This window comes from Alosa alosa, chromosome 15 (genome assembly GCF_017589495.1).
Source record: "Alosa alosa isolate M-15738 ecotype Scorff River chromosome 15, AALO_Geno_1.1, whole genome shotgun sequence".
Lineage (NCBI taxonomy): Eukaryota > Metazoa > Chordata > Actinopteri > Clupeiformes > Clupeidae > Alosa > Alosa alosa.
In genome coordinates, this window is record NC_063203.1 from 6,826,788 (window position 1) to 6,839,659 (window position 12,872).

The window sequence follows — 12,872 nt, forward strand, 5'->3', positions numbered from 1 at the left end:
AACACAGTTTAAAGTTTCAGGCTGTGGGAATTGAGTTAGACACTGATGAATGGACCTCCATCTGTCTCACCAGTGAAGTCTCGCACAGCAGCTTGCTACCTCGCACCAGGTTGCCAATGGTGATGTGGAAGTAGGTGTTCCCACTGCTCCAGTTGGAGATCTTGGTGAAGGGGTGTGTCACTAGAATGTCCTAGAGGGAGGAAAAGACACGCATGTGGTGAACCGGTGCAATAGAAAAGCTCTCAGTCATACAATAGGGTGTGCACTGGGTTCATGGACATATTTTATTCATGTCGAGAATAATTCTGTATCGATTCTCAGATTTCACATTTTCAGTCATGCTCATACTCACATGCACATACACACACACACACACTGACACACCCACACAGACACAGATACACGCACACACAGACCTTGGTCTTTGGGTCGATCAGGCTGACACCGTGCTTGTTGATGGCTATGAGCAGGATCTCTGGGAAGTTGGGCTCAGTGGTTTGCTGTGGCGGCACATGGCCATAAAAGAGAGGAGAAATGAGATGAAATGAAGCTGGTCTCTTGTCGAGCCAGTCTGCTTTGACAGGCCTCCCAGGCTCAGTGCTGACTGAACCGTGATTTTTCACTGCTGTTTTATGGTGCACACAGCGGCCATAAATGCACCAAACAGGTTCAATGAACAAACATGATAGAGTTCTTTACCATGAGTCATACATAGTGCATAACGTGGAGGGATTTCCTCCTCAACATAATTAGGTAATTAAGTTTGAAGATATTATGAATCTCTTAAATAAAACATAGTTTAATACATCCAACTATGTAATAAATTAACAATTAAATGTAACATTTTTGACCCAACTGAATTTTTGTTGTGAATGTATGTGCATGTATGATTCTTAACATGAGGTGCCAGCACAGAGGCCTGATTGGATCTTTGAAGTTCTTCTGTTATATTTGCATGAAATTAAAAATGTCAACAACATCTGTTTGCTGCTTATAAACTAATAAATTCACCTTCACTTCAAAGAAAGCTGACCCAAATGTTGCCCACTTGAAAATGATCTTGAGGAACATCAGCTTGGCCTCTTCCCTGGACTTTCCAGCATGCTTGTTGAAGTACGCTACAACAGACTAAATACACAGACAGTGGAGACAGCCCTTTGAAGATGAAACAACCTCAATGCTCTTCATATAAACAGATAAACAAAACCATACAAGCAACACTGTCGATGAAAACATTGTCACATTTGATAACCTGCCATGAATCATCAAAGAACCAGCAGACAAACTGGCGCCAACACAAAAGAGAGACACAGAGAGAAAGAGAGAAAGAGTGTACCCTCTTCCAGTCGTCAGGAGAGAGCTGGCGGATCAGGTCCTGGGGAACTAATTCTTTCAGCATCTTCGGAATGCTGGGAAAATGGGATTTGTCATCCTCGAATTTCACTCGGTAGATCAGCGCTCCCAACTGGAAGACCTCCTCGCGGGAGCATTTGTGGTAACCGCGGAGATACTTTGGAAGCTCCTGGAATAAGGCATAAAAGATTTAGCAGGCTCGAGGGGATTTTCTGGGAGATAGCATTGCAGATACCAAACATAAGAGCTTAAGCAGCATATCTGATAGGCTACTGAGCCTAGCTCACCTGATAGTAATGAAAGATGGAGTCGGCAAAGGAGTCTTTCCCTGGAACTGTGTTGGTCCAAAGTTTTTTCATGAAGAACACCTGATAAGTCAATGAAGGCACTATTCCTAAGGGAAATACAAGGGCGGCATTAGCCCTCTCTAGGGAACACATACACATGTCAAGTCACTAAATGTACATTTACATACATATTACTTTACAAGAAAGCAATCACCCAAATTGTGATGGAACAGGAGACCTTACCATCCTTTGTGGGCCTGGCTTTCTTGATCCAATCTGTGAGGTGCCTGACAAAGTCGAAGAAGAAATCCCCCTCTGGTACGCTGATAACCTGCAACAGTAGAGGAGCTTTTTAAGTACATTTTCCCTCTTCTGTTTCACACACTCATCACTACTGTCATTTTCTAAAATCTGCTGGCTCCGAACCCACACCATCTGCCATGACAATTTGCCAATTAATGGAGCATACTGTTCTGGGCTTCTCGTCCAAAACACTCCGTTTCCCCCCAGACTGTGATTATGAAACCTGAGCATTTAATGTTCCATTTTATCTTCTGCAACTCTTATTAGCTGTCAGAGGCTGTACACGTGTTCGGGGGGGGGGGATCTGAAAAGGGTAACACGTTTCAATTTGGTGTGCGCGTTCGACCGCATCTCACCTTGTCAGAGATCTTGACGAACAGGCTGAAGCCCTCGGGGGACTTGAGCAGGAGCCGGTCAGCGATGTTCTGACAGAAGTCCTTTGCCTTGGTGCTCGACTCCACCTCGAAAGCCTGCGACACAAAGCAGCGTCCTTAGTGTTGGCTCGTTCTCAACACAGCTCGAGCACGCTCACGTGAGACTGAAAAGCCCTACACACCGCCCGCCGTGCATGCCGCCGCACATGCCACTGCGTCTGTGGCCGCGAGCGCTGAACCAGAGGGACCCTCAGACACAAGGACAGCGGCCCTGCCTCACCCCCCCGCCACCCACAACGCTTACATAACCCGGCTCTCCCCGAGCAGAAAATCCAATTCTTCTGTCAACAAAGCAATTGAGTCGGGGATCTGCATAAGCACAAACTTTCTCTCATAATTACAACTCCCCCTCTTTACATAAGTCATGAGAGGAGATGGATGGGGGTGCTGGCTAATCCATCAACGGAGAAACTCCTCATCCCTGCGTAATTAGCGGGAGATGAATCTTAATTATTGTAAATAGAGCTGGGACTCAAAATGAAGACGTTTCACAGGAGGGGGGTGAGGGTGTGTGACCGATCAGGATAATCTGAGGACCGCCTAGAGCTTTTAGTATGACTTTGCATTGCATGTCTTTGAATTGCACGCCTTTGCAAATGATTGTATTGAGTATTAGATGAGAATGATTGTATTGGAAACATTATCTTATGTTGTAACTGGAACCCTAGTGTGTTTCTGTGTGCAATGGTCTCTTACCTCATCCGTGTCGTCAGGGAAGTACACTTTGTGAAAGATCTGCGTGGTCTTGTGCTGAATGGCTTCCACCTCCACCAGGTGAGGGGGGTACTTCCTAGAGCCATTCCTGTTGTTTCACACACACACACACACACACACAGACACACACACACACACACACACACACACACACACACACACACACACACACACACACACACACACACACACACACACACACACACACACACACACACACTCACACAGACATATATATCAATTAAATGAGCATCGGAGATCCTGGTCCATTTCTGATGTGCAAGCAAAAGAGAGTGCTGACACATATGAAACCATAACCATCTTTTTTTCTTAGTCAGAGGAATGTTTAGCAGTGCAATGCTGTTTCAAACTTTGGAATTGATTTAAAAGTGAGTTACTACTGAGCAGAGGTAAAACAAGAAGAGTGTGAGTGAGTGGTAATAAGAGAGTGAGAGAGAGAATGAGAAAAAAGAAAGAAAGAGAGAGAGAGAAGTGAAAGAAGTCAACACTGGATGAAACTTTTAATAAGCCACAGGCAGTGTGGTGCATTTCTCTCTGTAAAGGACAGCTTTGCCCAGAGCCTGGAGCTGCTCAAAGGGATGGACATGCCATAAACTTTATCACCCTTTTACCCAAGCCTCTTCTATCAATGTTTATGATCAAAGCCTGATAAAAATAATAATAAACAAAACAATCTTTTCCTCAGGCAGGCTACTGTGTCTGGATGTTATAAAGAGCTCTGGACCTGATTAAGCGATAAAAGGACTGCATGAGTTCAAGTGACAGGAATGTGTGAGTGTTTGTATGTGTATGTGCGTGTACATGTGTGTGTGTCTGTGTGTCTGTGTGTGTATTTGTGTGTGCATGTGCATATGTGTGTGTGTTTGTGTGTGAGTGTGAATTTATGTGTGTATTTTTGTGTGCATGTGCATATGTGTGTGTGTGTGTGTGTGTAAGTGTACATTTGTGTGTGCATGGGTGTGTGTGTGTTCCCGTGTGTGTGTGTGTGTGTGTGTGTGTGCATGTGCGTGTGCATGTGAGTGTGTGTGTGTGTGTGTATGTGTGTGTGTGTGTGTGGGGTGTGCGGTGTGTAAGTTGGGTGATGGAGTGTACCGTAAGGCTTTCTGCAGTCTCTGCATGCAGTCCTGAGCCAGTGGGTGGTGCCTCTTGGACTGCAGGAACCTCTGGACATGCGGCAGCAGGACGTTACTGGGGGGGAAGAGGCCAGTGCACAGCCACAGTAGCTCCCAGCCCTTCTCCTCACTGTACCTGTACACACACACACACACACACACACACACACACACACACACACACACACACACACACACACACACACACAAACACATCAATATACTGTTCACAAATCTGTACAGCTCCACCAATAACTATTTACTCCATTTGGAAATGTGTACACACATACACACACACACACACACACACACACACACACACACACACACACACACACACACACACACACACACACACACACACACACTGACATAGCCACATATCCCTACTTTGCACTAGACTTACTTGACATGGTTTTCCGTCAGCTGTTTGAGAATCTGAGAGAAGATCTCATCTTTGAGCGGCTCTGCCTTCAGCGCTCCCTCAAAGATCTGGTCAGTGAGTTCGTTGACTGAGCGCGTTCGCTTCGAGGGGTAATCACCCATATACTTCATGATGGGTGCATTCAAGTCAAGGCCATTTCATTACAAAAATACATCGCAATCTCCATCATTACTAATGTGCATAATCCTTGTATTTTTCCCTAAAATGTCCTTTTAATGGACAAAGTGCACACCATGTTGCATACCCACCTGTCCTGAAAACTGACTGGTAACCTTTGCAGAATGTTTAACAATGCAGAATACATGCGGTGAAACAGGATGTGACAGCACTAGTCCTGACAACATTACTTGTACTGAGCTGAGTGGTGATCTTTGGAAGCATGCTTGCGTGCTGTGCTAGCGGGTGAAGGATATCGATGAAGGCCATGCAGGCCTCCTGGGAGAGCTCCTCGTGGCCCAGCACCTTCTTGAGCAGCGGCTGCTTGAGGGGCTCCCTGGTGCAGCACCACAGCTTGTCCTTCCCCCGGTTCTTGGTGATCATCACGCGGCTCAGGGTGTGCTTGGGCGGGGGCCTAGACAGACAGATAAACACACACACACACACACACACACACACACACACACACACACACACACACACACACACACACACACACACACACACAGAGGCTGAGTGGAAGGGTGCAGGTGAGAGTGGGGCTGAGGACAGGAGTTTCAGGAGTACTGTTGAAGAAATGAGGCACTAAGGAAGGTAATACAATAAAATCTGTTATATCTGTTGAGAGATATTTTTATACTCATCTTTAGGCTTTTTAAGATGTATGTACCTTACCTTTTAAGTGCCTCAGATGTCTTTAACAATACTACATGAAAGTTGCTAGGGGATCAAAACCCACGTACTGAAATGTAGTTTCCCACACTGCTGGGTCACATTGGCCTTATGTGTCTGCTATTGGTTAATGTAACCTCACAGCGATCATGGTACCAGAATACAACTAGACACATTCGGCTCTTTTCTTTTTCCAGCAGTAATGCTGCTATGTCTGAGAGCGTGTCTGATCACCTGAAGTGGTCGTAGGAGAACTCCTCCAGCGTGTATGGCTTCACCTGCTCCTCCTCGCCCCCGTTAGGGTAATGTGGGACAGACGGATGGACTCCTGACGCTGGTCTGGCGTCATGGTAACCAGCGCCTGAGTCACGCGGCAGACAGGGGTGTGTGTGTGTGCGTGCGGTAGTGGGTGGGGGTGGGGGTTGGGAGAGGGAGTTCAGACAAAAGATTCATCAGTCACAGAGGAGAGAGGCAGACTGAAGCCCCGCAGCACAGAGACTAATGGCAGACGGCACTTCAGTCCGTCTGTCTGCATTTCTCAGAGGCCAAATCATGCTGAAATAGCCTCAATCACCCCCAATCAAAACAGCCCACACAGAACAAGACTGCCTGCAGCCCATTAGACGTCCAAGCCATAAAATATGTTTGGTGAAATAATGGCTGAGTGCTGAGAGAGCTGTACTGACCACTATCTCCGGCGGAGGTTTGGTGACTGTGGGCAGGACGTAGACGCAGTCGGACGGAAAGTCTCCTCGCTGTTTGGTGCGGTCGTTGATGCCGTGGGCCCAGCCGGACGTCATGACATGCTCCCCTGTATCCTGGTCCAGGAGGATGAGGTCACCTTTGGCAAAGCTCAGGAAGGTGGAGTCATCACCAGCTGAAGGGAGGACCACAGATCCATACATATGTGTTTATATCACTAAAGGCATACACGGGTGTCACTGAGTTTAGAAACCCACAAACATCAATGTATTACTTAAATAGAAGAGCTGATTTTGCCTTTGTTTTACACATTGATAACAGGCCTACTACAGGATAAGTCTATGAATTAATATGATACAAATTCTGTATAATATCAACAGCATGGCAAAAAGTCTGTATACAAAAGTCTGTATACAATACTTTATAAATAAAGACTATATAAACATCCATCTACAAACATCTACATATATTCTCATGGATGTCTGTGGGCTTCAGACTGGAGGCTTCCACCCACCAGGACTGGGGTTGTCCTGCAGGGCCACCACAAACTTGGACCTGTTCCTGAGGCCCTCTAAGAAGGTGACCACCAGCTCTCGGATGTCCTCTGCATTATTGGACGTGAAGGTGTACTCATCGCCCTTGATGGTGGCTAGTGTGAAACTCTGGCCCTGAAGTTTCCCGCCTCTGTAACGACACAAACATGAGATTAGATCATTGTTGGGGCACTGATGAGCTTACGTAATTAATGACATTGGCAATTAAAGGATTTGAAGGAACCTTCAAATATAATTTGTTCCATGTCTTTAGAAAACAATTACTCTATGATGAGTAAAGGTCAAAAAGCCTTTATTCTAATATTCTTATCTCTTTCCGATATAAATCAACTAGAAGAGTTTTAATTTCAGAAAGGTTCTCATCAATTATTTCCAAATTATTTTCATCCATCCCCTTTCAGTCGAGGCTACATGAAAGGTACTAGCGCATAACAAGGATCTTTGTCACAAGCAGCAGTACCCACATTCCTCACTGTTATTACGCTATTATATATTCATGCCACCACGGGGCTGTGAAATGTATCTCTGTATTCATTACAGACTGAGCCATAACAACAGCATACATATTCATGGGCTTCTGGAGAAAACTGCGGTTGCAGCCATCTCATCTCATCGGGGAAGACATATTTCAGGTGTCAAGTGCAGAGGAGAAGAACAGACGGGTACATAATGACTTCTTACCACAAACCTCAGAAAAGACACTCCATGAGCAAACATCCCTGTTCATTGTAAACATCTGTGAAGTATGGGTCTTAGCTAACACATTTTACCTGCTGCTAGAGACGGCCGTGATCTCAGGGAAAGAAAGTTCCAGAAGGACCTGTTCTTGCTCGTCCACAAAATAAACTCCGGTCCAGTTGACTGCTACTATCACGTCATTCTTAGGCAGGCTTGGACCTTAATGATGAAAAAAAAAAAAGGAGACTTCACCCATTACAGATCAAATCCAATTACTACTACGCAGTACAGTTATTAGCCACTTATAGTACCTGAGAATTTAAAGGCCTCATAGAATCTTGAGAATAACAAAGGCCACTTGTATCGAGCAAAGTCCACCACCTCCTCCTTGACCTTCTGTGGGTCCATCCTATTCTGTGCATAGATGCCCTGCAGGGAAGAGATGCTCAAGTTTTAATGTAGCCCCAAAACATGAATAAAATGACCAGGTTATGTTATTTTATTTCCAGCATGCTATCATGGCAATTTTTCATTCACAGTCTGGCTTCAGATAGAACACAACACAAAGATAAACACGGAAGGCTGATGATTTGTGAAGGCATTTCACTCAGACTGTCCCAGACTCCGACACTTTCTGGCAGTTAATATTCAGTGTGTGCTGTGCTGGCATTCTGCCACCAACAGATGAGCACCTTTTTATGGGCGGCCATGATGAAGTGGGCCCACTTCTCCACGGTCTTGGCCGTGCTGATCTCGCGGTCGGGGATGTAGGAGGGGATGAGGCTGATCAGACGCTCCACCAGGATCTCCGCGCCGTAGTCCACGTAGTATTGCTGGGAGGCCAGCTCCGCCAGGTCTTCCTCCTCCAGGAAGAGAGAGGCAGCGGGAAAAACAGCACGGAAGGAGGGTAAGACAAGACGACAGGCAGGACAAAATGTAGAGAAGAACGCAGTCCAAGAACGCAGACAACGAAGAAAGAACAAGGAGACAGAGGGAGAACAAGCACAAGGGAGATTCCCTCCTGAAAACACCACAATCTGACAATCAGGGAAAATCAGTTACAGTAACAGCATTGTTGTTAAAAAAAAAAAGGTTTTACCTAATTTCTTCATCATTTCAAAATGTTTTGCCATATTACAGTACAACTAACTACTTTATCAATTCATTTATTCTATATTAATTTGTAATATTGGGTGTTAATTAAGTATTAATTATTCACTTAATATTAGTCATTTTGCTATGCCACTATATTGTATATAAACACAATCCTATGCAAAAACAGCATAACAACACAAAGTAAACCCACACTGTGCATCAGGCTCAGAGTAAGCCACTTACCCTATCGCAGCGGTACTCTCCGAACTTGACCCCTCGCACCACCTGCTGGTAGATGAGGTTGGTGGCCACGGTGTCCTCGGCGGGTTGTGCCACGGCGTGAAGATCTCCTTGCGGAAGAACAGCCTCCAGGGTGCGTTGCGCTCCTGGGCGCCCTGCTCCTTGGCGTACTGCTCGCACTGGGACACGGCGTCCATCACGTGGTCTCCGCCGCTGCCCAGTGAGGACACCTGCAGAGAGGAGCCATGGAGGAGGACACCAGAGGAGTCAGAAGGACCGCAGTGTCCTGGATCGTCTGGAACTTCTTGTGATGAGTAGCAAAGGTGGGTGACCCAGCTTCAGAAACTAACATTTCTCCACCACTAAGTTGTTCCAACCATTCACTACAGTAATTTACTGTGTATTAGTCCCATTGTTTATAAACCGCAGGACAGTGTTTTATACAAGTAAAAAAAACTATATAACTATAAAACTATATAAATACCATAAAACTGTAACTGCCCCTTAGCATTAACCTCATCGGTGAAGAAATTTTAGATAGATAGATAGATAGATAGATAGATAGATAGATAGATAGATAGATCGATACTTTATTGATCCCCAGGGGAAATCAGTAGCATACAGACAACCCACACACATTCACTAACAGCAGAAAAAGTAATTAAAAGTATATAATATAAAAACACAACTAAGCAATAAGGATAGTAGAAGATAAAGAATATACTAAATATACTAAAATACAAATTATACTAACTAACACTTAATCTAAATCAATTCTAAAAACAGTATCCACATACTGTAGTGGTGATTAATCAATCAAGAGGCGCTTGCAATGACTTGCAAAATCAACGTATAAACCGTGGCTAATAGTTACGGTAAACCAGTAGATTCTTTAGCACAACTCCTCAGCCAGGTAGATCAGCTAAATAGTGAAATCACCTGTGTTAAGTGCCTTAAGTGCACAGATAAAAGCAATAACTGGCAAGGATTTTTACTTTTTGAGGTGTCTAGTGTAACTAGTGTCAGTGTGCACTTTCGTGTGAACTATGCTTTTACTTTTTGAGGCCACGGTGATTTAAACTGTAATGCTATTAGAGTGCACTTTTGTTTTAACTACACTTGTGTGTACCTTGTCAAACAGGGCGATGTAGAGAGAGAAGCCGAATCGGTCCCTGAGGTTGATCTTGTCGGAGAGTGCGTTGCACAGCTCTCTGGCTGTGGTGGCCGAGTCTGTCAGCAGGGTTTTAGTCGTCCCGTCCATAAATGTCACCGGAAGCATGATGGGCTTCTTAGACTTGGTGGCCTTGAAGAGTGGGTTGGTAGGGGGTATTTAACATAAAGACAAATTAGATACTGGTACAGTGTGTACAAATGGTCCAAAAGAGACAAATGGCATGTTTAGCTAAGCATTGGAAGAAGTGCTGATGTAGTGGATGGAGCAGTGGGGGGTGGCCGTGAGGCTCCTGGGGGGGTGTACCTGCAGCTCCAGCCAGGATGGAGGCTGTGTCCGCGTGCTGTTCACAAAGGTCCTCCTGAGACGCTCCTCGCAGTAGGGGGCGTAGCCAGGTGGGCCCCCGCAGATGAAGTTCCTCAAGTACTGCAGCATGACACAGATGTAAACAATGAGCTGCTTTTAGACAGGTGTGTGTGTATGTGCGTGTGTGTGTGTGTGTGTGGGTATGTCTGTGTGCATTTGTGTATATGTGTGTGTGTGTGTGCATGTACATATTTAGAGCATGGAGATGTAATCAAATAAAAAATGTGTGTGTTTGTTGCGTGTATAGTATACCCAAATGCAATATGTTTTCTAATGATCATATTGTACACTCTACTTGTACACAGTTTTAAAGAGTAGAGGGTTGGTAGATGAGCCTCTCACCTTTACAAACTTGTCTGAGGGGGAGAAGCAGCCCACACAGAGGGACATGAGGATCCAGCCACGGGCGTGGCTGCTCTTGGATGGGTTCTGGCTCAGCTGCTTGCAGATCTGACAGTAGATCTCATCTCTGTGGACAAGGGTCAGAGGTCAGGGGAGGCCATAACTGCTGACGACACCACCATCCACAAGGCATCATGGGATACTGGTGGTGGTGGTCACTGACAATGCATTTTGTCTTATTCTCCCTGCCATTGCAGGTACCCTTTGCCGTACAGGCAATGTGTTTGCGAGCGTTTGCAAACAGACTGAGGAGGTAGTTCTGCGCGAACATACAGTGGAGCTGGGCGTGAGCTGGACGAAGTGTTACCATGACAATGGAATGATTACATCAAATCGTTCAAATGTAACTGTTAAGAAAAAACATGGTCGTCATGAACGTTCGCCACTGTTTGCCCAATTTGAACACAGCTCTGGTCACCTGACCACTCATCTGGTCACTTAAAAGGGTCTAAAGACATATCTGTTCAGCATACATTGAATTAATTAAGTGTTTTTTATGAGTTATGGTTTGTATATTATGGTATTTGTTTATTTTAATTAGGCTTTTGATCATTGACATTATTGTTTATTATTGCTATTTTCCTTAATGTAGTCTTGCCAACATTTTAAACTGTTCACTGTTTATTTGTAACTACTGTATTGTTTTATTTGTAAGTTGCTTTGGATAAAATCGTCTGCTAAATCATAACCATAAAAATAGAATAAGTGATAGTAAGCTTGTGTAGATGAGGCTTTGGAGTCCAAGATTGAGGAGACTCATCGAACTGCTGATTGAGGGTGTCTGTGGTTTGGCCACTGACCTGAGGGCTGGCCGGAGGATACCATTGCCGATGATGAAGTGCAGCTTCTCCAGGTTGGACGTGGGCCGGTCCTCCAGCATGCTATTTCCGTGCATAGTGTACTCGCCATCATTCAGGCGCTTGGTCACCTACGGGAAGGGTGCCATTTTGATATGACAGTTGTATCGCTCCCCATGCCCCTCCGACTGTTAGAACCATTGATTGTATGACAGCAAAGAACTGTTTGCAAATCTAAAAATGTATGATAGAGTGCACACTCACCTCCTCAGTAATCTTTGACTTCTTCTTCAGAGTGAGAGACACAAGCTTGTGACGGACACTGCTCCTCTTGTGAGTGTCAATCAAAGCGTTCTGCAAGAGACCAATGGCATGTGAGGACCTTATAAATCTCCTGATGGTTAAGACCATGTTGCCATTATGATGTCACTACATTTCTTCCTTGTAAACTGCCTGGTGGCCCATGAGTGGCTCAAGACAAGTAAGATGTATAAGTAACAATGCCTCCAATAGTATACAGTAGGTTATACATGTACACTAAGTACTGCACTAGAACACAAGAACACATTTCATTCCTTCCCACTTCAACTATGCATATTCTAAAGTTTTCCAGAGAATTAGATCCAGCTTCATGTGAGGTGGCTTTACTTGACAATCCTCTTTTTCCCCACATGCGTTTTTGCTTTCCTTCTCTCCAACTTATTTCCGATGAATCCCCTCTCACCTCCCCCTCCCCCTGAAGGGCTTGCAGCTCTCTCTTGTAGGTCTTCTTGCCCAGAGTTTCGTAGATCTTGGTCATGACTGGGATCTTCTCACTCCCATCGCTGATGGCTGTGTGGTACTTAGGCTCCGGTAAATCTCCCATGAACCTCAGCACTGTGATCCAAACAGCCAAGGCGGCCTACAGAGAGGGGTAACGATAGAGACAGAAAGAGATAGAGAGAGGGGGGGGTGAGGTAGAGAAGCTGAAGTAAATGAAGTATGCAGTGTTTCCCATACATTGACTTATTTGTGGCGGCCCACCACAATATCAACATTGACCACCACATTTTGTTGCATTAAAGTTAATTCTGCAAACTTACCACCACAAATAGAATTCAATTCTGTGGGAAACACTGGTATGGGATATAAGATTGAAGTGTAGCATAAAATGCTGTGTGTGGGACTAAGCGAGGATATCCCATCAGTGAGACAGACACATACCAGTTGATCGCCCTCATCCTCGTGGAACAGGAGGGGTTGTTTCAGAGGCCGGCGGACGTATGTGTGTGTGGTGGTGCCCTGGAAGTACGTGGCAGCAAACTTGGCAAATTTGTATTCAGATAAATCATCCAGGTCGTCCTCCGGCAGAGGATTAGCCTCATCTAGAT

At 45.1% G+C, this 12,872-nt stretch overlaps 1 protein-coding gene across 1 annotated transcript in view; it reads right to left on the reverse strand.

The window, feature by feature from the left end:
• The window catches only part of myo7aa (myosin VIIAa), a 40,114-nt gene that overhangs the window by 2,550 nt on the left and 24,692 nt on the right, over positions 1-12,872 (reverse strand). Inside the window, 27 exon segments of the mRNA XM_048264913.1 lie at positions 71-190; positions 417-500; positions 1,012-1,128; positions 1,337-1,522; positions 1,641-1,747; positions 1,884-1,971; positions 2,300-2,413; positions 3,074-3,179; positions 4,205-4,360; positions 4,631-4,784; positions 5,083-5,240; positions 5,732-5,796; positions 5,799-5,858; positions 6,184-6,374; positions 6,714-6,883; positions 7,524-7,650; positions 7,743-7,860; positions 8,124-8,294; positions 8,770-8,855; positions 8,858-8,996; positions 9,896-10,069; positions 10,244-10,363; positions 10,646-10,772; positions 11,506-11,633; positions 11,767-11,856; positions 12,227-12,403; positions 12,706-12,872. The exon segment at positions 12,706-12,872 is cut by the window's right edge and continues 37 nt beyond it. Coding sequence (XP_048120870.1) covers positions 71-190; positions 417-500; positions 1,012-1,128; positions 1,337-1,522; positions 1,641-1,747; positions 1,884-1,971; positions 2,300-2,413; positions 3,074-3,179; positions 4,205-4,360; positions 4,631-4,784; positions 5,083-5,240; positions 5,732-5,796; positions 5,799-5,858; positions 6,184-6,374; positions 6,714-6,883; positions 7,524-7,650; positions 7,743-7,860; positions 8,124-8,294; positions 8,770-8,855; positions 8,858-8,996; positions 9,896-10,069; positions 10,244-10,363; positions 10,646-10,772; positions 11,506-11,633; positions 11,767-11,856; positions 12,227-12,403; positions 12,706-12,872 — 3,500 coding nt within the window.